Source organism: Canis lupus, chromosome 20 (genome assembly GCF_011100685.1).
Source record: "Canis lupus familiaris isolate Mischka breed German Shepherd chromosome 20, alternate assembly UU_Cfam_GSD_1.0, whole genome shotgun sequence".
NCBI lineage: Eukaryota > Metazoa > Chordata > Mammalia > Carnivora > Canidae > Canis > Canis lupus.
The window spans coordinates 27743770-27770039 of record NC_049241.1 but is presented as its reverse complement, the minus strand read 5'-3'; the positions used below and the strand labels follow the sequence as shown (position 1 = coordinate 27770039).

At 41.6% G+C, this 26270-nt stretch overlaps 1 protein-coding gene and 1 long non-coding RNA gene across 12 annotated transcripts in view; one reads left to right on the top strand and one right to left on the bottom strand.

Moving 5' to 3' along the window:
* The window catches only part of SYNPR (synaptoporin), a 290161-nt gene extending 279926 nt beyond the window's left edge, over positions 1 to 10235 (top strand). For both annotated transcript variants that reach the window (XM_038565948.1, XM_038565949.1), the window contains 2 exons: positions 2731 to 2922; positions 8523 to 10235. In XM_038565948.1, the coding sequence (XP_038421876.1) occupies positions 2731 to 2922; positions 8523 to 8780 (450 nt within the window). In that variant the 3' untranslated portion in view covers positions 8781 to 10235. The remainder of the gene's footprint in view (positions 1 to 2730; positions 2923 to 8522) is intronic.
* The window catches only part of LOC102156863, a 128063-nt gene that overhangs the window by 44051 nt on the left and 57742 nt on the right, over positions 1 to 26270 (bottom strand). For 3 of the 10 annotated variants that reach the window (XR_005374823.1, XR_005374824.1, XR_005374825.1), the window contains exons 5-6: positions 19987 to 20142; positions 19002 to 19608 (exon numbers count right to left, since the gene is read on the bottom strand). This is a non-coding gene — a long non-coding RNA (uncharacterized LOC102156863). Of the gene's footprint in view, positions 1 to 1487; positions 1592 to 2585; positions 3341 to 19001; positions 19609 to 19986; positions 20143 to 26270 lie in introns of those variants that run through there. The other 7 variants (XR_005374826.1, XR_005374821.1, XR_005374818.1 and 4 more) reach the window with 5 other exon arrangements.

The following is a 26270-nucleotide window of genomic DNA, read 5'->3' as shown; positions in this document are numbered from 1 at the left end:
ATTCTCACTGCCAGCAACCATCTTATGAGACAGATACCATTCCTGTCCCACTTTACAGTGAGCTAAACTGAAGCTTCAAGTAGTCTAGCAAATTGCCCAAGAACACACAATTAGTGAGTAGTAGGGTCAGGATTCAGCCCCAGGTCTAATCTGATGACAGACTCTGAGTGGTTAATAGTACAAGAGATACCGTAGTATGATATACTGATGTCTCTTTGTGAAATGGTACTAGGGGTAAAAATTTGGATGCTTTCTCAAATATAACATATTTACTTACCCTCGAGGCCACAGATCCTTGACTTCGGTCATGAAGTTTATTTATGCAACATGACTCATTACTATTTGTCATATCTAAATTAGTCAGGACTTCAAGTCCAACTTTTGAACTTTTTACAGCTTACATTCCTGCTCCATCACTTGCTTACATTCCTGGCTCCATCACTTGCTAAGTCCTTACTCTGAACAATTTTACTGAACCCCTTTAGTGCCTCCATTTCCCCAGCTGTTAAATGGGGACAGGATTAGCCCCTGTTTCACAATGCTGTGGTCAGGATTAAATGAGTTAATTCATGTAAACTTGGGATAATACTTCACACATAATAAGTGCTCCATAAGTGTTAGGTGTTCTTACTATTATTAACAAGTCTAAAAGTTTTGATATTATTTTCTCCAATTTCCAGTGGAGAGATCTTCACATGACTCTTTCCTATTTCCCCATCCTAACACCCCTTCTCAAGTCTATTTTTAAGTACGATGAACATAATAATGTTAATAATAACATAATAACATAATAATGATAGCTACTCTCTCATAATTGGAATGATAGGGTGTTGATAACCCCTAACAAATACATAACAGCAAAAGAGCAGGGTCCATATTTTGCATTTCTCTAATCCCTCAGGAGACTGTGCTCGATACCTGGCACATTACTCAAAAATGACTGTTTGAATGAATGCATGCATGAATGAATAAGGTACCAGATTGAACATGAACCTAAATTTGTATTTGACACAGTCAACCTGGCTTACTTATTTGTAACCATTCCTCCAGTTTGTAATTCAGACTCAAAACACTTGGGTCTCTTGATTCCAAATGTTCTTATTGATTGCTGTAGATACTGTATTTGTTTGCCTCTTTATATCACCACCATTCATTCCAAAAGCAAGTTAACATAGCTTCCAAGGATGTATGAAACTCAAACTGGAATTAATTAAAAATGAGAAGGGAAAAGAAGGATGGTATATAAAACAAGGCTGGGAATAGAGTCATGCCATGCCATAAAAACCCTATGAGTGGGTAACAAATTGGCCCTGAATTTTGTAGAGCCAACATAAAAAGTTCAACTGGTAAGTAACATGATTTGCAACAGCCCCTGGATGAAAAGATAACAATTTCTCAGAAGATTCAACCATTCTTAGAAGTGGACAGTCTAGAACATTCTCCACAAAAGTCACGCCTAACAAATTCCATCATGATAGCATCCTTACAGTGTGAGAGTTGTTTCCTTAGAATCGATCCTGGGATCCTGAAGAAAAGTAATTCAGTCACGTCATGAGAGAAAACTAACCAGAACAAATCAGATGTGCCATGCCTTTGGGTAGAAAAGAGACACAGGGCAAGTTTTTTACTTGATGGGTTTATCATTTAGAATAAAAATCTTTCTATTGGTATAGCAAATACACTATTTTCCTTTACAGGTCAATGTTTTTCATATACTAGGTAGGCAGTATGCAACATTTTTATTGTAGTCAAGTGTAAATACAGTAAATCTGGAAAAACTGTCCTATGTTAGAACATGGTCTGCTTAACTTGGACAGTGACTCCCATCCCCACCCGCTCTGAGTTATGAGGGAGGGTATGAGAAGTAGCCCAGAAGGTCAGAATGTTTCCTTAAAATATTCATCCTCTTGCATCGAGAGATGTTTCATAGGAAAAAAGAAGCATCTTTCCCCTGTCACAGCAGGTGGTTTTCTAAGTCAAACAGATCTGGATTTGAATTCTGACTCCACCTCTTCCTATATGTTACTTTAACTCTCTGAGTCTCGATTTTCTCATCTTTAAAATGGGTATTAAAAATACTGTCTAACACAATATTTGTAAGGATAATTTTATATAAAACCTCTTGCCCATAAAAAGCACTCAAAACATTACAGCTGTTATTACCTCCCACTTAACACAGTCCCAAGCATACACTAGATCACACACAGGTTTGTTAAATGGAAAAAAAAAATGAATGAGGGAATGAATGAATATTGCTATCCAGAAGTCTTTAACAATCAGCAACTCTCTGTTTGCGGCCATCATAACATGGTGGTTAAGATCATGGGCTTAGATGTAGGCTTGCCAGGTTTGAGTGCTGACTCATCGCTGATTATTTGTGGGCATCTAGACAAGCTGTTTGACCATCCCCTGTCCCAAATTTTGTCAGCTGCGACTGTGACAATGATAAGAACTTTCTCACAGGGGTGTTGCAGGAACAATTAGATGAGGGCTATAAGTATGTAGCATCATTCCTGGAACATAGCAAGCATTCAATAAATATTACTGTTATTTATTTTATACAAATATAATGTCACAGAACTTACTTTTATTTGTTTTACAACTTCTCCCTGGTTCCAGTTCTATGAGATCTAGGAATTTTCCAAAAAAGCAAGCCACAGAGTCATTCAAAGTAATCAATTCATTTCTAGAATTCACACTTCTTTTACTGTTTTATCTTTGTTTCTGTAGGACTTCATCGTCACCGTAGTCTTTTCGTTCTTGTGGTTGGTGGGTTCATCAGCTTGGGCGAAAGGACTGTCTGATGTCAAGGTCGCGACGGATCCCAAGGAAGTCTTGTTACTGATGTCAGCTTGCAAACAGCCGTCCAACAAATGCATGGCTGTCCACAGCCCTGTAATGTCCAGCTTAAACACTTCCGTGGTATGTTTTCCTTGATGCTTTACCTCTCAAATCTTTGTTTGCCATTCAAGTGAATAGGAAAAATATCTCAGAAGTCATCTTGGAGGTTTCTGCCTCCAAAACTAGGCCATTATAAAAGGCGATATTTCACTCCAAGATGATCCTCTGGTCTTCAAGTTTTCTATTGTCAGAACCCATAGGCTTTAATGCTGCCAATTATGGGTCTTAATAAGAACCCAGCAGGTATTGGCAGCTGTTTCTTGGATGATAGTCAAAATTCTAAGCCAGAAGCAGATATAAAATCTGAACTTTTAAGGCTGAAGCCTGCCAGAAGTTAAAAGGAATATTTGATGGCAGAGAGGTTTCCTGGGAAGAAAACATTGTTCAAGCCACACATCGCTAGAATACATCCAGTTGATTGGAGAAAAAACACGCAGACCTGGTAGGACACAGGAAGAATTGCGTAGTATAAAAAATACTTGTAATAGTTATGGTAATTTTTTTATCTCCTCCATGTTCCTAGTTTAATTGCCTGGTAACTTTGGAATAGCTGAACTATATTAGTTGAACAAAGTCAAATATTATCAAATGTATAGCTCTCACAGGAAGACAGAAAATCTGACAGCTAGCAGGGCAGCTAAATTGGATTCTTGTGTTATTTTAAAGAAAGAAACTGCGTCTAAGAAAGACAGAAGGTATAGCAAAAAACAGTCATTACGGAAGAATAGAAGACCCTTCACTGTTTGCTGAAGGAAAAACATTCTTTTGCAATTCCTAAAAATAATTATCTTTACTTCAAGGTTAATTCATGTTTCTACAGCTTTCTGAAATTTACAGGCATTTCTGAAATTCCTGAGAAGGCATTTAAGAGGAGGGAAAGGGTTGCTAATCATTTCCTGATGATATGACTGTGAATCCTGCCTTGGTGAGAGAGTAAACATGGAACAAAAGTGTGTACAAGGGTCTCATTATCATTTTTGCTCATTGAGGACCATACCTTCAGCTGAATGCATGGAGGTGTGCATTGAAATATAATCTCCTACTTCTACAGTTTGTTTCTAGACAGTGCTGAAAGAAGGTTATTGTAATTTGGATCTCAAAATCTAAGAGAACAATTAAAAAATAAATTTATTTTAAAAATCTAAGAGAACAAAGAGAAAATCACCCGATGTGTTTGTTCAATTAATAATCAATCTTCTCATACATTATGGCATCCTACATAGTCTATTTAATTCTACCTCTGATGTCTCTAACAAGTTTTAGACCAGGCGATGGGAATTTTGAATGAGAAACAATGTGATATGTCTCCTAAAATCAAAGAGAGGTATTTGCCTTTCTCTGCCTGATTTCACTTAGCATAATACCCTCTGGGTCCACCTATGTTGTGTCTCAATTATACTCAAATTTTAAAAAAGAGAAGAAAGAAAATATCCACTAAGCTCTACATGTACATACATAATATTTTTAAATAAGATATATAATTATTTTTTAAAAAATCAAAGAGAGAAATGGATGGAAACCAAATAGCATGTTCTATGAGAGAGGACAGGTCTGCTGCTATTGCCATTATGGATCTACATCAGTTAAGGATCCTCCAGTTCCTAGTGACAGAAAATTGAATTCAAGATAGCTAAAGCAAAACAATCTGCTTATCCTTAACGTCTGTTCTCTGCACCCCACTTCCATACCAATACCTGTATGTGCTAGAATGTTTGAGTTACAAGTAACAGAAACTGACTCTGACTAACCTCATCAGGAAAAAAAAAAAAAAAAAACTTTAGAAAGGTATGAAGTAGCTCAGAAAATTGCTGAAATCTGACAAACAGGTTCTAAAAAAAAAAAACAGCATCTAGAGCAGGACCAAGATTCTAAATGTCAGATCCCAAGGAATATTGTATCTGACTTTGCATTACTCTGCTTCTGATTTAAATTTCCAGCACAGAGCTCAGGCCACTTGACTGCAACTGGGCTTTGCGAAGGAAACTAAATTTCTATTATCAAAGGCAGAGGAAAAGAATATTAATCTGCCAAAACACAGCAATTTTTTTTTCATTACAAACTCATTTGTCGTCAAATCCTATTGAGCTAGCTTTTCACAAAAAGTAAAAGTAATTAGAAAGACACTAGAAATGTGTTTTGTAAGGGCAGAACCCGGGGCCAGGAACTGCCTCAGCTCTCTCTTTTTGAATGTCTGTTACATTACTGACTCTCTTCAGATGCTTTTTTTTTTTTCTTTTTCCCGTTTACACAAGAGAAGATAGCCACTCCACGGTTTCTGAGTTTATATTTTTTATCTTTTTTTTAAAGACTTATTTATTTGAGAGAGCTGGGGGCAGGGGGTGCAGAGGGAGAGAGAGAGAATCTTAAGCAGATTTCCGGCTGAGCACTGAGCTCAATCTCACAACCCCGAATGAGATCATGACCAAGAGTGGGACGCTCAACTGACTGAGCCACCCAGGCACCCCTATGTTTCCTTTTAAAGAAATATCTTGGTTTGAACTAAAATCACTCAGGTCTAACCCCAAATTTCTGGCAGAGAATCTCATTAGCTCATCTTGGGCCAGGTGTTCACCTTGGCTGGGGTTAAGGGAATTGTGCAGAAAAAATATGTCTCACAGAACCAAGCCAACTTGCCTACTAGGCACGTGTGGGCTTTGGAGAAGGAACCAGACACACCACAAGAGGTGACCTCTACAATTTACTGGTTCAGCAATAGCACTGATATTTCTACCTGGGTAACAAGTTTACTTTCTCCAAAGCATTTTGGCATCTATGATTTCATACTAACATGAATAGGCAAAGAGCTATCCAGACATTTCAAATGCAGGTGGTTGTGGTGAGGGGATTTGCATAAGACTTCCCAAGTAGTGACAGCAATGCCAGACTAGTGCCCAGCATAGGGCAGATGTTCAGTAAGTGTCAACAAAAAGCTGCCTCTACAATACTTCCGTTCTCCTAAATGTCACATAACCCCAAAGGGTAGGGAGAATAGTTTTTTTTTCTTCTCTCAACTTTTCTTTCAAAAGTTCTCTGAGCATAACTGTTCTATCCATAATTTCTACTGCTGCTTCTCTGGGTTCATTATAGACACTCTGGACACCTCTTTTCGGCTAATCTAGGTCTCATTTCTTCATTCTTCCTCATGCCATGCACAGTTTCTTGCAGTCTCCCCTTTAATGGCAAGAAAAGAGTAAAGGGCCCATATGCCCCTAAAATGTCACAACCAGGAGTCTGTGATCCCAGTGTGATGATAATGGAATAAGACATCACTGCTCCTGACACATGCCCGTGGGGACACCTAATGTATGTTCTCACTTTTAAGTTGCAGTTCTCTGCTTTCTAGGTTCTTCTTGAGCATACCTTACTAGAAACCAAGTAGCAGCAAACAAAAGGGAGAAATCAAGGAATAGGAAACATGAAATGGGCTCTGAGCAGAGCCATCTCTTCAGATCTGAAAAGATTCCTTGATAATTTTTTCTACTCATATATTGACATATACTTACAAAAACACAGTTTAATCAAGATCCTCCCCTTCGATGGAAAATAGCCTAGTTCCTGTACACATGGATGAAAGGTCCTGCATGTATATTGGAGTTTTATCAGTCACTAATTACCTAGTTCATTTTGATCACACAACTGTAATCCCGTGAGTACCTTATTTATGCTTTGTATCTTCCTTGGCGAGGAGCCGGAGCATGGCATCAAATAATGTTAAACAAATGTCAGTTAAAGTTAAAGGAAGAGGGGATCCTTGGGTGGTGCAGTGGTTTGGTGCCTGCCTTTGGCCCAGGGCGCGATCCTGGAGACCCAGGATCGAATCCCATGTCGGGCTTCCGGTGCATGGAGCCTGCTTCTCCCTCTGCCTATGTCTCTGCCTCTCTCTCTCTCTCTCTCTCTCTCTCTCTCTCTGTGACTATCGTAGATAAATAAAAAATTAAAAAAAAAAGTTAAAGGAAGAAAAGAGGGTGGAATAGGAGAGAGGGAAGAAGGGATAAACCACTCTTTTAGATCAGGTGAGGGCCTAAATACTGCTTGGGCTGCTGACATCCCTTACTGTCAAAGTCTTAAGTCAGTTTATGCTGCAAAGAGCCAATTGAATATAATTCATGGAAATACTTGGGAAAATACTCAGAGCATAGCTTACCGTCAGTAAGCATTTTCTAATATGTCTAGCACCATCTATCAACTTTACACATGTTCTCTTTAATCCTTAAAACTGTCACCAAGGAAGGAATAATTGTCTTCATTCCATATAGGGGGAGGGGGGTGAAGCTGAGGTCCAGAAGCTAACTACCTTGTCCAAGATCATAGAGCAAGAAAGTGCAGGGTTTAAGCCACTCTGATCTCAAAACCCATGGGATGACTCCAAAGTTGACAGTTAGTGTGCCCTGATCCCCCTGTTGCTAAATCCTGAAATACTTTGGTAAAAAGCCCCTGTTCCAAGGCCTCAAGACACCTCATCTTGACTACATTAGCACCCCCACTCCCACCCACAGGGCACTCAGGACCACCCTATCATCCAGCAACCAACGGATAAATTTTGGCCCAGTAAGAGACTTCTAGGACCCTGTGTTCCAGAGTGATGGTGGTGGCCCAAGCGCATTTTGATTGATGATTGTCATGCTGGAGTGCTTACTAAAGATAAAGCTGTCATCACAGCTTTATATCATACTGTTGTCTATCCCCAGTAGGGAGCTGTTAAAATTGACTGCCTGTGGTTAATTCCCAGGTCAACCAATGCCCTCTGTTCCGTTTAGGGCCTCTTGCATCAGTAAACAGTTCTGCTTCCATCAAATACTCAGGGCTTGGGGAGTCAATGCCTGATCCTCTGACTTATAAACAATACCCTTTGGGGGAATAAGAGGAATTTCTATAGGAAAACAGCACATCCAGTTCTTAGGAAAACATCTTCCCTGAAACCCGCATTTCATTCATCATGTGATTTCAACATTCATCTCTGAACGTGAGAGGCACAGAAAGCACAACTATTCAAAGTCACAATATGTATGTACACTATCATTCATGTGCTCACCTGGATACCACCTGTACAAATGCTTATACCATACTTCCATCTTTAGTTGATTCATTTTTATAGCATTACAAGAACTGGAAGAGTCATATCTCTAGCCATAAAGGGAAGGTAATCTAATAAATTAATGCACTATCATTAAAATCAAAGTTCTCGATTCTGTACCCCCAAAGGCCTCTTATATAATGAGGAATACCTCATTTGGGGAGACGGTAACATTTAAGTAAGGGCTCAGACTATGGAGTCAGTCAGATCTTGACCTTCATCTACTACTTACTAAGTCATGTGACCTTAAACAAGATTCTTGCCCTGAATCTCAGTTTTCACATCTTTAATATGGGTATAATAACAGAACCTTCTTCTCAGACTGAATGAATGGATATACATTAAGCCCTTTACACAATGCCCAACATGGAGTAAGCATTCAATAAAAGTCAGATATTCTAAATGAAATAACAGATCCAAATGAAAACTTGGAAAAGATCTCAATATTGAATGAAAAGTAGCCTTACGTATTGTGAAGGATTTTTCTGAAATTAAGATTTTTCTTGCGCTTCTGACTATCAACTCATTTGTTCTGATTCTCCTTCAGGTCTTTGGGTTCTTGAACTTTATCCTCTGGGCTGGAAACATCTGGTTTGTTTTCAAGGAGACTGGCTGGCATTCCTCGGGACAGAGATATCTTTCAGACCCAATGGAAAAGCACTCGAGCAGCTATAACCAAGGCGGGTACAACCAAGACAGCTATGGGTCAAGCAGTGGGTATAGCCAGCAGGCGAGCTTGGGGCCGTCCTCAGATGAGTTTGGTCAACAGTCCAGTGGCCCCGCCTCTTTTACCAATCAGATTTAACAGGTAGTATTTGCAGTCTTCTGGAGATAGCCTCACCACTTTCCATTCTAGTAGCAGAAGAGTTTTATAAGAGTTTCAATCAATTATTAATGCAGAGGGTGTTGAATGTAAATCAGATATCTGTAGTCCTCATTAAGGCAGAAAGGCCTGGGTTATGATAAATGGTACTTAGAGAGGAGACGACATGAAGAGATACATTATTCATCATAGAAGCCTAATTGGAGAGTACCCTGTTATATACACAGATACTTTTATGGTCGTTTTGTAGGTGTGTTGAGATAGTAAAAGCATTTTGTAGCTTAAAGTCTCTAGTATGTATTATGCATAAAGTAAATTATATAGCACTGAGTTTCCCTAAGCGTTTTGATGCGAAAGATGTTTTAACGATTTCTATAAGACTATTTGGTGTATCACATGTGCATGTGTCATTGTGTTTGGTTTCAGACCCTGTAGGAATGTGAGTCTCCAGGTATTTGTTTCAGACAGTTACTCTGTATTTTTTTTTTTACTTGATGAATCAATCAGTGCTCATATGATTTAGTGCATGAATAAGCATTTTCTCTCAAAACGAACAATTGAACTGTATTTATGAAAATTTTCCAGTTTGCACCATGAATTTGTTAAATGGACGTTTAAAGAAAAATATATTCATTTCTTTGTATACTTGCAGATTTGTCTCTTTGGCTTTACCCAATTCTGAATGCATTGTAACTAAGGTTTGGGATTTTTTTCCCTGTTAGTCGATATTCAGTGTTATATATGGCAACTGCCCAATATTTATTCTACTTACTTAGCTAAATATTTACATTCTTGTAACTTTCTAAGGTGTTTTGTGGCTCTTATCCAATGGACCATGAACAATAAGCCCAATAAGTGTTTGTGTTTATGGAATGTTGTTTTCTTAGAATCATAGAGATGCAGATATCAGACACCACAGCCGAGAAGCTATTGTGCCAACATATTAATTTATAAAAGATGTTCTGTAGAAACTACACTACCAGCTAAAAATTTTAAATCCTATTTATTTGTAAAGTTAATATGTTCCTTGATCCAATTCTTAAAAATTCTCAAGTCATGGCTTAACTTACTAATTACTGATTCTGATTTGAGTGTTATCCATAAATTAGAAATGACTTCCGTGAGCGACTCTGATCCCAAAGAGGGTTCTCATGAAATATTCCTCAGAATGTATTCATTATCAAGAAAATGCCAATCTTCGCTTCTTTGTTTTAACTTGATTGAAACATCAAGGCCCAGCAGTGAGGGCAAACCGTGCATCTGTATTTCCAGATAAAAGTTGTTATCGATGTATAAACTCTGTGTGATGTGATGTTGGAAGCATTTTAACACAAAACAGCCGTGTTTCTTAGATGATATCTGTAACCAGTTTCTGGATCCTGTTGGATAAATCTGTATTGTGATATCTATTTGACCTTAATAAAGTTATTGCTTACAGTGCTGTCTGGATAGTGCAGAATTACAATAGAACCTGGTTAGCTTTAACAGTGAAAGAGCAAGGTATAAATGTGCAGTGTTTCCAGTCTCTTCCCCTGCCCTTGTTTCCAAGCCCAGGGATGTTCCTTCATTGGTTCTCCCATTTTAGGACCCCCTCTACACCCACTGCTATGCAAAGCGCTGGGGATGTGAGAGTAAGAAAAAAAAAGAAATGTGCCTCACCTTGAGAAGCTGACCTTGTATTAGGAGAGATAGACATTGGGCAGCCCTGGTGGCCCAGCGGTTTAGTACCACCTTCGGTCTGGGGTGTGATCCTGGAGACCTGGGATCAAGTCCCACTTTGGGCTCCCTGCATGGGGCCTGCTTCTCCCTCTGCCTGTGTCTCTGCCTCTCTTTCTCTGTGTCTGTCATAAACAAATTAAATTTTTTTTAAAAAAGGAGAGGTAGACATTAAAATAGTCACACTCCACTTAAATGGGGTGCAGCACAGAGAGACAGAGGAGTCCATGAGAACACTTATCCAAGAGTCTTGAGCTAGTTATAGAGGGAGATCAGAGAGCTTTAGACTAGATGCCTGCCCTGGGTTTCACACAGACAGAAAGAGTATCCCAGAGGGAGAGCATCCTTGCAAAGCATCTCAGAAGGTGGGAGGCAGGATGAAATGTCTGGTTGCCTGAGTACAGTGAGTGAAGGGATCTTTGCAGAGGTGGGCTGCTGGTGGGCTCGTGGGTGGAGGGAGGTGCTGCTAGGCAATCATGGTTGAGAATCCCGTCTTTATCCACAAAGAAGCTAAGGGAACTCACTAGTGGATTTTTTTTTTAAGATTTATTTATTTATTTATTCATGATATACATAGAGAAAGAGAGAGAGAGAGAGGCGGAGACACAGGTAGAGGGAGAAGCAGGCTCCACGCTGCCGGGAGCCTGAAGCGGGACTCAATTCCGGGACTCTAGGATCGTGCCCTGGACCAAAGGCAGGCGCCAAACTGCTGAGCCACCCAGGGATCCCCTCACTAGTGGATTTTAAGTGGAAGTGGGGTATAATGAGATTAGCATTTTGGAAAGATCTCAGTGGCTGCAGGGTAGAGTGTAGACTACAGGAAGACAAGAAGAAAAGACTCCCCAGGCAGAGGAAGTGGCCTGGACTGCTGACATCTGCGAGGCAGCAAGCTGGCTATGGGAAGGGAGACTTCTCATTTCCTGGGAACAGTGGCTGAATGTGACCGCTTCCTTCTGTGTTCTCCAGGAGGACACTTTTTTTTTTTTTAAGATTGATTGATTGATTGATGATAGACATAGAGAGAGAGGCAGAGACACAGGAGGAGGGAGAAGCAGGCTCCATGCAGGGAGCCGACTCAGGACTTGATCCCGGGACTCCAGGATCGCGCCCTGGGCCAAAGGCAGGCGCCAAACTGCTGAGCCACCCAGGGATCCCCTGTTCTCCAAGAGGAGATAGTGGCCTCTGTTTCTTGTACTGTCATGGACTCTCCAAAGCAGAGAAACCCCTATAGCCAGAAGTTCTCATTACTAGCCTTAGCCCAAAGTACCCTGGGGTCTCTGATCAAGGGAAAGCACTGCCTGCTCTGGTCTAAATAGAGACAAGCTTCCACGGTCCACTGCAGATTCACAATAAATTGCTCCTACAAAACAATAGGTTATTTCACTAAGCTGGTTTTATTCCTTCTGATTTCAAGAAAAAAAGTAGAAGACCTGACCTTTAAAAAGTGGACAATCAGTTAGCAGGAGAGCTAGGTCTCTGTGCCCACTGGTCTTAACTGGGAGTTGAAGCTTCTCTGCTCCTAGATGTATTTTGGGGTGTGACTTCATCCTCCTGACCTTTCCTTGGAAGGAGGTAATGCATCCAAGAAGAATAGGTGGGTCCTGAGATCCCATTTGCCTGGGTTAGAATCTCCCGTGCTGCCATTTACTTGACTTCTTGACTTGAATTTCTTCCCTGATCCCTCTCCAAAGCCCCAGACTTTCTGAAGCCACAGCTGAAGGGAAGTGCAGCCTGAACGTGAAGGGAAGTTAACACCCCAGGGACTACCCTCACTCACTGGGCCATGTGGACACATCAATGAATGCCTTTGGCAAGACACTTAACTTCTCACTCATTCATCTGTCCCCTCCCTACAATGGGGATAATATGATAATATCTGCCTCACAAGAATCTATCAGGATGAAAAAGGTAAGGCATTTAAAGGCATTAGGACACCCAGTAGGCACTGTTGAGTTCCAGGGGAAGGTGATTCCAGGAGGCAAGAGTGAGGGGGTGAAGGGAGGAGAGAGAGAAGGGGGAAACCCAGCAGGGTTCCTGAGTCATATTCAGACTGGCTACAGCAATTACCCATCAAGGGACAGGAGCTGGAGTCTATCTAGCAATCCGCAGCCCCAGTTGGTTGAGAGCTCCCCACAAGGTGGTAACTTTCCCTCATTTCCAAGTTACACTTCCCTACAGGCTGAGCAGGCTGCTGTGACTGCAGAGAAATATGCCCAAGGCTTAACAACTATTAGGTCATGGGTGGAGTGGGAGGAGGGGAAGCAGCATGAGTGCTACCACCATCCTTCCTCCCCATCTCCTAGAGACTGTGACCTTGAGGAGAGGTCAAGGGGAGCCTTGAAAGCAGCATGCATGAAGGAGATCACCAGCAGGAGCCATCCTGAATAACAGTGGCTGAAATTCGAGGCTGGCCAAAGGAAGCAACATTAGGGCATTACAATCCCTTCTGCAGTGACCAATGAATCTTACTATTGTCAGTCTGTAAAACAAGGATGCAGATAATCCTACTTTACGGGGCAGTGACCTGGTCGTGTGTGGGAAAGGTCAGTGGACCCTAGGGTACTCTACAGATGTTAGCTGGCTAACTGAATGTTGAGGTATAAACCTACTCCACACTTTATAAGCCTGAGTTTTTATAAGTCAAACTTCTCATTGTACGGAGATGAGCAAAACACAGCTCCTGGCATCTTGGAGCTTACACTAAAGATTGAAAGACTCCAATAACAGACATGTAAATAAGCCAAATGTGTAAGAATAAGTTTTGATTGGTGCTCTGAAGGGAAGAAATGAGGCACAAGAATGGGGAGAAGTAAAATAGGATGGTCCCAGAAAGCCTCTTTTTTTTTAGAATTTTTTTTAAGATTTTTTATTTTATTTTATTTACTCATGAGAGATACAGAGTGAGAGAGAGAGGCAGAGCAACAGGCAGAGGGAGAAGCAGGCTCCATGCAGGAAGCCCAACGTGGGAATCAATCCCAGGTCTCCAGGATCAGGCCCTGGGCTGCAGGCGGTGCTAAACCGCTGAGCCACCTGGGCTGCCCTAGAAAGCCTCTTGGTGAAGGTGACATTTAAGCTGAGACATACAGAATGGGGAGGCATGGTAGTGGGCAGAACATGTCAGGCAGAGGAGATCACACCCGAGGGCCTCAGGGAGGAGACCACCCAGCTCCTCTGAAGAAATGACAAGAGCAAAGCTGGGGGGCCAGGACATGTAAGGAAGGGTAGGGAGGTGGGACTTCAGAGTTTGGAAGAACCGGACCCCAAAGAGCCTTGTAGGACACAGGAGACAAAGTTTATTCTAAGTGAAATAGGAAGCCACAAAGCAGGTAAACAGAGTAATAACAAGATACAATTTTCGGTTTGTAAAGATCAATTTCCTGGCTTTCGTATTGTGCTGTAGTGACATGTCAACATTAGGGGAAGCTGAGTAAAGGGTTCTTGGGACCTGATGTATTATTTTTGCAACTCCCTGTCAATGGGGATGCTCAGACTGGATAAATTAATTCATCAATTGATTCATGAGCTATTTACTGAGTACCTACCACATGCCAAGCTCTGCTCTAAGTTGCTGGGAATCAGATTTGACAGAGAGAGACATTATCTCTGTGCTTGTGGATTTTATAGTCTGGTGTTAGGCAGAGTGCTCATATACAAATAAAGAAATAAGAGAAATTCAAATAGTGGTAAATGCTAAGGAGGAAATAAAACAAGATAACCTGAAATGAGCAATAGGGTTGGAGGAGGATGGACACAGTATGAGTTTCCAGAAGCCCTGGAATGAGAACATTGTAGTCTGAATGAGGAGGGAAGCTCTACCTGTGTTAGGCTGGTTCTTAGGTCTACAGAATCTGTGCTCGGAAATCTTCAATGCTGGCAGAAGAATAGGAAGTCTTCACCTACCCAAAGCATATGCAGTTTGATGTTCAAAGGTCATAACAACTCTAATTTCATTTCACCCAGTGAAAAAGTGGATGCCTTGTCACCATGTCCCCCAGAGAAGTAGACTCTGAGGCCAGAATTCAACCACAAGTAGGGAACTGGGAACTGAACCAAAGAAGGGAGGTGAGCAAATAAATCTTGCATTATGGAGAAGGGTACAGCTGTGCGCATCTGGGGCTCAGTCCCCCCAGAAAGCCTAAGATGCAGAGCAGCACACTCCCACTTAGTATAACCAAGGGACAAAGGAACCGTGAGATTTATCCATCGAGTCCTGTCAGTCACTGAACAGCGACTTTGGGAGAGTGATGATTCCCCAGCACTTCTAGATGACCCTGTGCACAGGGGATGCGGCTACAGCAGAGAAAGCTTCGGGCAGCGTGGCAGGTGCTGGCAGGTGGGAGTCACTGGTTCAGCGTGTATGCTGTGCTGAGTTCCAGGAGGGTGTGTGTGAGCCATAAACAGTGTCTGCCACCCTGGGGTTTGGCTCCAGTAAGTAGCTTCACCAACTTAATGTCAGGAAAAGACTAGAATAAGTCCCTCTCCTTTTAATCCTGAGAGATTTTTTTCCCATGAACCCCTCCAGTCTACCCAGCATATAAATATGACTTAAACCTCAATATGCCATATGATATTACCTAACTCCCCAAAGACAACAATTTTTAATAACAGCTGTTAAGTAACAACTAACATTTACTGTGCACTTACAACACACCAGCCACTTTGCATTTAACCATAACAGCACTGAGAGGTGCTAGTATTACTCCCACACGAGGTCAGAAAACCAAAGTTCAGAGGATTGACATGATGACAAAATCCTTATTGTCACCATCACTAATAGAAATAGTTAATTGCTGGTATCTACTGATCATCCAAACTGCACAGAGAACTATGCTATATACTTTAGACTCGTTTGCCTATCTAATTCTCATGGGAAATGCAAGATACAATGCTATTTTCATGCCCATCAAGCAGGTGAGAAAAGTGAGATTTGTAAAGGTTGGGCGACCTGTAGCTCAAGGTTACTGAGCTGGAAGTGGGCAGACCCCAAATTCAAATTCAGGTCTCTCTACATAAGACTCCTTGCTCTAGACCACCTTGCTAGACCCCAACAAGTGCTACCCCACTGTTCTACGTTTTAAGCCAGAGGTGCTTTGTCTGTCCCATTGGGGCTCATTCAACAAAGACCTAGACCATCAAGTGCTTCACTCGACCTTCCATAGGAATACTGAGTCCCTAATAATTGGAAGGATAGCTCCGGCCAGAATCATTTGTCAACATGAATAAAATCAGACTCAGCACACTGAACAAGTTAATTAAGTCATTAAGACCACTAAAGGTCCAGTTGAACCAAGTGATTTCTTAACATGCTTGACTTGGAGTCTTGAGGCGTTGCTGGGTTTTAGGGCTCAGGTGAATGCTCCTCAGAAAACCTGCTGGCAGCAAGTACTTCCAAGAATGGCCCTGGCTATGACTTCCACGCAAAATGTACAGTGGACATTAAAAGGCCAAGATGAGAACAGAAGATGTCCTGAAAGTAGAAATATTTTAAGTCTAGTTGAGTATTTTCACTAAAGGCGCAGGTGTCCTGGTTTATCGAACAAGACACTTTTAGGAGGTTGTAATAAGTCTAATAGGTTTCCTGGTGGCTGAGAAAGTGTTTGTCTTCAAACCACTGTTCTTTTATTCATATTTTGATTGCCCTCTTGCACCCTAAGAGAGTCTAATTGGCTTGTTCAGTGAACTAGATGCACTGGCTCATATGACCTTAAAGTCATCTCCCTACTTACCAGAAACAATTTCAGGTGACACATTACTCGCTTTCATGCCACTTTGGTGAACACACACACACACAAGTAAAATGCAAACTCAACAGTTTTTCATACTTAAACTATTTTCCCTTCTTTTCTGTGAACTGAAGTTTCTCCTGGATATTTTCTCCTCTGGTGTCTTCAGACACTTCAGTCTATTCTGATTGATCTCCAATGTCACATTACTTCCAGAATTTGATACATTCTATAGCTTACACATCACCCCAAGCATTGCTATTCTTTTCACAAATCCTTTGTTAATCTTGCTCTCTCGAAGCTCCTACACCTTCTTAAAATTTCACATTTATTATTGATATGTTTCCACAGAACCTAGCACGGAGCCACATGCACTAATGGGGAATGCATTTTTCAACACAAACAGTTAACTCAGAGGAGACCCTAGGTCCAGACATATGTCTTGGAAGCTTTGAGTTGCATCTTTAGGCATTAGTAGATGTGTCATTTACTTTATTAACGCTAATTGATCGTCTAACTTCCCAGCAGCAGAGTGCAAGCATAGTCTTGTAGTAGAACTGGGTTCACATCTAGATTCCATCATCGGGTCCAGACTGTGTGAGCCTATAAAAGTGCCTCAATATCTCTGGACCTCAGACTCCTCATCCACATAATATGAGACTGTGGTATCTACTTTTACTAGTTTTCTCTGGCTGCCAAAATTACCATGAACTTGCTGGCTTAAACAACACACATGTGTTATCTTAAAGTTCTGTAGGATAGAAGTCCAACAGGGGTCTCACTGGGCTAAAACCAAGGAGCTGGTGGAGCTAGATCCTTTCTGGAGGCTCTAGGAGGAATCCATCTCCTTGACACTTCTACCTTAGAAGTCACCTGCATTCCATGGCTCTTGACTCTTTCTGGTTTTCTTCTCAAAGCCAGCAGCAGCAGGTCAAGTTCTTCTCACGTGGCATCATGCTAACTTCCTCTTTGCCTCTCTCTTGTATTTTTAAGAATCTTTGTGATGAGTTTGCGCCAGTCTGGATAAGCCAGAATCATCTCCTGACTTTAAGGTCAACTGATTAGCAACCTTATCTTCATCAGCAACCTTAGTGCCCCTTGTCATGTAACCTTAGGTTCCTGGGATTAGGGTATGAACGAGTTCTGGGCATTTGGGGGCAGAGGTCACTGTTCTGCCTACCACTCTACCCACCCCCCACAGGTCAGTAAATTTCCTAGCAGACTTGCCTAATCAGAGGGCTGAGTAGCTGATAACGATGATTAAAACTGATAGGTGTTCCAATCGACAACACTAATTTTTCTGTTAGTGAGATGACCCAGCCTATAGGACCAATGTGTGGCAACTGATAGATTTTCAACGTTCATATTTTGAGACATCAACTTTGACCATGCTCCCAGTCAGGTAGCCAGTATTTACAACATTCCTTGTTGAAGTGCTCTAGTAATTAGAATGCAGTGTTTACTGACGGGCTCCTGGAAGGCACCAAAGATTCGTTCAGTCCAACACACGGCTGGAGAAACAGCTGGATAAACAAAGTACTTCCCTCAATGTACTTACAGTCCAATGGGAGAGATTGCAGATAGACCTGAAATTACATTATGTATTCATTTATTTATTTGTCCTTCATCTCTCTCCCACTCCACAAAGGTCTGGGACTTTGCTAAATGCACACACCTGTATTCTCAGTACCTGGAAGAGTGCCTGGAATATACCAGGTACTCAATAAATGTTGAACGAATGCAATGTAATAGATTAGACAAGCTATTATGTTAGAGGTTTCTCATAAAATATGCAACCTAGATGATATAACATATTGATGAGCCAGAGAGGAAAAAGAATGTTATCTTTCCTGTAGGAAGTTTCCAGCATATTTACAAATAGTTCCCATTGTGCCCACACAGAAAGGGCTCCCTGCACTGTGAGGCCTGCAGACCTTGGCTTTCACCAGCTCATATCGATGTACTCTTTCTTATTACCCCATTGCCTTGTTTGCAAACTGCACCATCTCCAGGTCATGATACAGGAGTCACCTGAAGCCATACCTGTGCCTTATGCTAGGGACCATCCATTTTACCCACCTTTTCCTCTGTACCCCCAAAACCCCTAATAAGAAATAAACAAGCTAATTCCACTTTAGGGGCAGTGAAAGATCTGGTGAATTTGTGATCAAGGTGCAAGAGCTTTGCCTGATCTTATAGAAAAGAAGAGAAAACAACTCCTTGGTCTCCCATACTTGACTTCTGTACCAAAGGGCCGAGGCAAACATTAAACTCAGCATGTGACATGTTAACCATAATCTTTCCCCCAAATCTGTTCCTCCTATGTTTCCAGTCTCATTTAATGCAATCACCATCAAATATCCCAAGAATTCAAGCAAGTAAACTAGATAATGTAACACATCAGAGATGGAGAAAGAATATTGTTATCTAACTCATTTGAATTCTAAACTTTGGATAACCATCATGAAATAGTGACTGTGTGCTTGAAGCAGAGCTTTAGCATGGCTGGTTTCTGTGCAATCCGGTTTTCTGGTTTTCTTCTCAACTGTTCCTAGGCATCCTTAACTGGTCTCCTCAGGATCATCACACAACACTTGGAGGTTAAGGCTAGTCCCCAGCCCAGCACTAAGGACCACATTGGACCACATCTCCATTGACAACAGAGCTGTCCCCTTCAGCCTGGTATGGAAGGAGATCCAGGACCAAGCCCCAAAAAAGCCCAATGTGATAGACTTGGCTTCCTTCAAAGTTCACAGCAGGTCAGGGAAAGCCCCCCAGGCCTAGGCTGCACACATAGCACAGCACACAGCATGACACCAAGACCATGTCTTCACAAAGAGGATGTCCCAGGGTCAAAGTAAGGGTCATTGTCTGGCAAAGAAGAGAAGTGCTTAGCCAGGAACCACAGTTGAAAATTTAAACCAGGAACCAATGGAGATAGTAGATCAAAGATCCAGGGTCCCTGCCACCTCCCTCTCACACCCCCTTGGTCTTGTGTTCCTATAAGCCAACACAGCAGTTTCCAGCAAATGCCTAAGTAAAGACAACTACAAAGGTGATCCATTGTAGGAGGCAGATGACAGAGGTAAGATGATCCGTGAAGAATTACCCCAGAGACATGAGAGTCTTAGGAGAGCACAGCAGAACCTCCTGGGACTTGACTCAGAAAATGGCATTAGCTGGGAGAAGGAAAGATCAGGATAAGTATAGATAAGTGGGATAGTAGTGGGATAGTAGTAGTCAGTCACAGGCTGCAGACTTTTCCTTTAATCTGCCCTCAGGGCCAAGCTCCTTTCTGACCATCTGACCTGCTAACTTCGCTGACCCTCCGTCATCGCTCCGCCACAGATCCTTTACTCTTCATCCTCTTCCTACAAAGGGGGAAATAAATTCATGTGAATTTTTAGGCCGCCAATATTTGGTTCTCATATTCAGAATCGAGGAATTTCCGAATTTAGGGGGCACACATGTTTGAACGTATTGTTGCAAAGTGAAATGGAAATGATAATTTCCAGAAACCTAAGTGTAGATATTGGTATGCGATGGAGGATTTTAGAAAGTGCGACAGGATAAAGGATGCCTGGAGCGGGTGAGCATTTATACAGAAGCTCCAGGTGATCACACAAGGCCCGGCCACTGCACTGGGCTCATCTCTTTGCAGTACAGGCGCTCTGAACAGTAAATACATTTGGAATGTGCCCCAGTGCACCCACACCACTAACCTCTGAGTTTCACAAAACAAGTCTTACCTTTACCGCATGAGACACACTCCATTTGTCACTGGACTTGTCTGTTCCATTCTATTGTACTTCATGTGTTTTTTAATGCTGGTCTCCACTCTCCACTGAGTCACATATACCAAGGGGTCACTAATGGTTGGATACAGATCACTGTGGGGCCCATGTCTGCATGATAGAAAGTTTCAACATCAGATCAGAAAAGTAGTTTAGTGAATGAGCAAAGCTTAGAACCTAGAAGATTCTTATCCTGTTCTGACCAGTTCTTTCTGCCATCATTCCTTCCCCTCTCCACCTCCCCACCCCCCAAATTCACTGTGGGGTCCAGGGAGGCGTTAGTTTGTTGGGAAATAAAGAATGAATGGGAATTGTATTTTATTGTAACGACGTAAAAGGGGATCTCTGGGTTCTAGGAGAGAAGTTAAAGAAATCACTAAAAATCTATTTTTTTTCAATTTGGAGTTGTTTGTGAGGAAGAAAGAACCCTGAAAGCCTCTAGTGTGAAAAAGGGAAGGAGAAGCTGTCAACTAAACCACTGAAGCCAGGCAAACAAACCCTCCCCGCAGAAGTAAGAAATGGCAGCCCTCCTCCAAGCAAGGACTTCCCAGGGGCTCAGAGGCTTCATTAATGCTCCTGAACCACAGCCAGGCAAGGACAAATGAGGGGAGCACAGCAAGTGCTCCCTCCTTCATTACATGGTTATTTGATTTGGCTGCTCAGGGGCCTTTATTTTCCTCTCACTTTTGCAGAAAGTTGTATAATCAGAGGTCTCCCTCTTCTGACCCTCCCAGACTATACCCCCAGAAGCATTGTTCTCACATTCTCACATTCATACAGATCTTTCCAGAGATGGCCCATGAATATGTAAGTACACCCATAATCCACTCATTCTCAACAGGGCAGTATTGACCCTAAAAGGCTAAAAATCGGTTCATGGTAGGAGGAGGGTAGAAAAGTCCTGCTCTTTGTGTACGAAACACAGATAACACACTACCTAAACAGATAGACTATGTCTGAGATGCTAATTTTTCATTGGAAGTCCATTAGGGAAAAATGTCTAAGGGCTCCTGGTGGCTCAGTAGGTTAAGTGTCCGACTCCTGATTTTGGCTCAGGTCATGATCTCAGGGTCATGAAAGGGAGTCCTGTGTAGGGCTCATGCTGGGTATGAAGCCTGCTTTAGATTCTTTCTCTCTCTCTCTCTCTCTGCCTCTCCCTCCACCTCTCCCTCTCTGCCCAGGTGTATGCACTTTCTCAAAAAAAAAAAAAAAAAAAAAAATGTGGGTAGCCCAGGTGGCTCAGCGGTTTAGCGCTGCCTTCAGCCCAGGGTGTGATCCTAGAGACCCAGCCCACGTCCAGCTCCCTGCATGGAGCCTGCTTCTCCCTCTGCCTGTGTCTGTGCCCCTCTCTCTCTCTGTGTCTCTCATGAATAAATAAATAAAATCCTTTTTTTTAAGTGTCTAAAAAGTTTCTTAGAGATGTTAATGAAAAATAAAGTGATGATGTAATTCCATTTATTGATATATGTAAAAGGTAGCACACTTTACTGTTATACCCTGTTCTAGAAGGCAACATATGATAGGATGAGTGTTTGATCTCAAGTTTCAAATTGTAGTTTGAATTCTAGCTCCAACACTTAGTGGTTATGGGAAGGTAAGTTTCTTAATGTGCGCCACTTTAACTTCTTTGTCTAGAATGAGGGTAATAGTGGTAGCAGCTACCTTATAGGGTAACTATGAATATTAATGAATTAACACATGAGGTAAAGCACTTAGAATATTGCCTAGCACATGGTAGATGCTCTGTAAGTGCTTGCTACGTTGTGATTTTTCCATTTAATCATAGGTCTTAGAGATTGTCCTATATTCTCTTTAGTGACTGAATGGTATTCCCATTTGTGGACACACCATAATTTATTTAAGCCAGGAGTGTGCAAATGATAGCCCACAAGCCAAATTCAGTAAGCCACCTGTTTTTTATTGGCACACAGCCATGGCCATTGATTTGCATATCTCCTAAGGCTGCTTTCTCACTATAACAACAGAGTCCATGTGGCCCACAAAACCTAAAAAATTTGCTCTCTGCTCCTTTATACAAAAAGTCTGCTGAGCCCTAGTTAAGTCAATCTTTTTCTGAAGAACACACACATACACTATTGGATCCACATTCTGCTACAAAAATATCAGAGCAATGAATATTTTTAAACACACATCTTTAAACATGCTAGCAAACCTACTGAAAAGATAAATACCTGGAAATGGTTTCTTGGGTCAAAAGATATAATTTTTATAGATATATCCAGTTCCTTCCTTACAGGTTATATTAATATATTCCCACTAGCAGTGCTCAGGAGTACGCCTTACCCCTTACCCTTGTCACATTAGGATATCATCTAATTTGGGGGTTTTACCACTCTAATAAGGTAAAAGAAAAACATTATAGCTTTGTTGTGTAAATATCTTTATTTTATGATGAGATTGAGTTTTTAAAACTCTCTTAAGGAATACCTTTGTTTAAAAGTGAATAAATCCAACAGTAGCTGATAGGTGCTGTGTCATGTGATTTACCCTTGCAGGAACTCCTGTGAGCTAGGTAACATTATCCCTGTTTTACAGATGAGGAAACCAAGGCCCAGTGAAGTTCATAAACTGGCAATGATCAGAAGAAGCATGGGAGTGCTGTGGTTAAGAAAATTGGCCTTAGGGGCACCTGGATGGCCTTCAGCTCAGGTCATGATCCTGGTGTCCTGGGGTCCTGGGCTCCCTGGTCAGCAAGGAGTCTGCTTCTCTTTTTCCCTCTGCCCCTCCCCACCCCACATACTTCTGCACTTGCTCTTTCAGTCTGTCAAGTAAATTAATAAAATCTTAAAAAAAAAAAGAAAAGAAAATTGTCCTTGGTGTCAGACTACCTGAATTCGATCTACAACTTCACCACAATTATTAGCTGTGTGACACTAAATGAAACTTAACCCCCTGTATGCCTTGATTTCTCTTTTTTTTTTTAAAAATGAGAATAACAAAAGAACTCATCTCACATTGTAATATTGGAAAATAAACAAGGGCTTTGATGCTAATGGTATTGAGTGGTAAAGCCACCGTCTGCATCTAGGTGTTTCTAAGCTGGAAGAGAAGCTCTTAAACACTTAAATTGTTTCCATTGGTGACAGTGTATGATTACTAAGCATTTTACATTTGCTCAATAAATAGCTATGGATGTCTTTACTCATTCTTAGAGACTTTTAAAAAGAGCACCAATCTATCCATTGCTGCAAACATACACATGGTACCATGGCCTCCAAGTCTGAGAATGTCTCGACGCACTCTGTTACAACTGTTTGGAAATTCTGAAATATGAAACCATTCAGGATAAGAACTGCCAAGGAAACATGAAAACTATTTAATCCTTCAAATGTTTCAGATCATCCCCATCTGAAATAACACAGGCAGTACCAAATTAGTTTTAGAAAGACACATATAAGATAGATTTTTAAAAATACTTTGTGTCTACACCAAATATACTCCTACAGTGCATTTTTCTGAATGGAGTTAGTTTCCTCACAGAACAGTCAATTTGTCACCTAAAACCTAGTGCACCACTGTCTAGTGGAAATTTCCACGATGATAAAGACATTCAGCATCTGGTATGACCAATATGGTAGCCACTAGCCACCTGTGGCTATCAAGGTCTTGAAAAATATGACCAGTATTACTAAGGAACTGAATTTTTACTTTTTGTTAATTTTAGTTAACAAATTGAAATTTGAATAGCTGTAGGGTAGCTAGTAGCCACAATATTGGGCAATGTGGCTCTAATCACAGCAGATTTTGTGCGTATTTTCAAGAGGTAAGAAAGAACGCTACTGGCTACACAGTAAATATTCCTTTAACACCTGGGAAACAAATTGCTGGACTCTGATGTCCCTAGAAGGGCTAGCTGGTAACCCAGTAGCTCTTAGTTCACTGAATTTAATCAGGTTTTACCTCTCCTGTACTGTCCACCTGAGGAGACACAAAAGGAAACAAGGCAACTCCATTGTCAGTAGTGCATGAGTTGCCAGCAATTAGCCCGTAGTCTCACCCAGCTCACAAAAGTGTTTCATTTGGCCCACACAGTGCTTTACAGTTTGAATTAATGGTCAACATGCAAGAGATTTTTGCATTTCAGACTTCATTAATAAATTCAAAAGGCCCTCACAACATTTCTACCCTGGAGTAGACGGCAGGAGCTGTGAAGATTCTACTCCCTTTCGAGGACACTTATATTCCCCAGGTTGACGAAGTCCCCCACCATTCCCAATTGTCAACCTTCCATTTTCCTTCACTCATTAATCCAATGCCTGGCTGCCCCCAGGAGCCATGTGAGCTTCTAATGGCTACTCTTGGGCTTTGGCCTGTCTCCAGCCACTTCCCTGAGACTTTCCCAATGCATGTATATACAACCACACAGTTTATCCATGAGCCTTACACTAGTAGCACCTTGTATTTCTGTGCCTTTGCCTTTGCAAATTCTCTTCCTCTTATTTGGAATGCCTTTCTCTGTCTGGTTAACCCTGACTCCTCTTTTGAAATCCAGCCAAAAGAATACCTCCTCCACAAAGCCACCTGGACTTCCCCAGGCAGAGAGAGCTGCTTGTACTTTTCAATGAACTGTGTACAATCTGCACACTTCTGTCATCATTTATTTCCTTCAGTCCACTGCTCCAGACAAGCATTTCCTGGAAGGAAAGACTAGTGTCTTACCTAGCGTCCCTGAACCCTAGCACAGGTGAATGAATTCTGAAACCTAACTCTCCAGGCCAGGCATCATTCATGGATCATAAGAAACTGCCAAGAGTTTTGCAGTCTGTTGCCTCCCATACTTTCATGATGAAAGCCCCTGACGCCTTCCAGCCTCCACTTGCCTACTCTCCCTTCATGTCCCATACCTCACCAAACCTGTTATACCTGCTGTTTTCTCTGCCTCTAGAAATAGCAGAGAACCTGTAACCATCCCACAGCTACTTAGTCGAGCTAATGACTTCTGAGTTCTTCTAGCCCCTTCTTCGGGAGGGACATCCCATATCCTGTCCTCTCCACTTAACCCATCATCTCTGTACAAATAGCTTATTTCTGACCTTGACCACAGGTCAATAGTTTCCAACCTATCTCCCCATCTGTTTTCATGCCACCCTGATCCATTTTTCACCATAATCCACCCCCCATGTTCTAACCCATCTGAAACATTTGCACCGCTCCCCATAAGCCTCAGAATAAGCCCCTTTTACCACACATGGCAGTTTTTTGGTCACTGTGCTCCAGCCCAAACAGCCTCCTTTCCATACCTCAAAAGTTGGCACATATTGTTTCCTCTGCCTGGAAAGCTCTTCCCCCAACACCTCCCACAGCTGGCTCATTCTTAATTTAGGACTCAGCTCAAGTATCATCAGAGAAGCCATCCCTGATCCCCTCAACTTAAAGTTGCCCCCGCTTATATTGTCACCCCATGCTACTTCATGATGGTGTATCAGATTCCTTTTTCCAAATCAATAATTTTCATGCTTGTTTATTGTCTGTCTCTTCCACTAAAGTGTAAGCATCATGAGAGTGGAGACTCTAAGCCTTGATACAGTGTCCTCATGTAGCCCCAAGCCCTGCTCAGTTGCCTGATACACATCATTTGAATGTCAAACAATAAATGACTCTATGAATGAATGATGGATAGATGAATGGATGGCTGGATGGATAGACAGACATATGTAAAAAGCAAGCATCTATTCTAACTCATGCAATGATGAAAAAATAGTTCCAAAACATGTTCCAGTGCATTCTTTCCAAAAGTAACACTTGTTCTAAATTAGATATTTGGAAAGAAGTAATCTCAAAGTGTATAAAGAAGAATTTTTGCTGATCGATGGTGTCAGTGATAATCAGGTGGAGGTAACTAAGGTATCTACTAACTTTTATTTGGGGTTATTTCAGGTACTCTGTGCTCCCTGAAACTTACAAAAAGGGCTTAGCAATTTAAAATTGGTAGTGGGATTTGCTCAAGCAGACTTGCTATGTAACAATTTATCATCATGACAGGTGCTGAGGAGTTCAAGGCAACGTGCTGATGCCTGCTTTCCTAAGTCATGGCTCAGGAGAAAATATATTTTGTTAGGGAAATTAGAATCCTCCAAATAGATTCTTCGGTGTATTAATATCTCTGCTGGACTCAAGATTGGATATTTCTGTTTACAACTTGGTTATCTTTATTTGTATCTGTCCAATTTCAACATGCCAGTAGGAAGACACATTGACAGCTGTTTTAAATTTAAAAG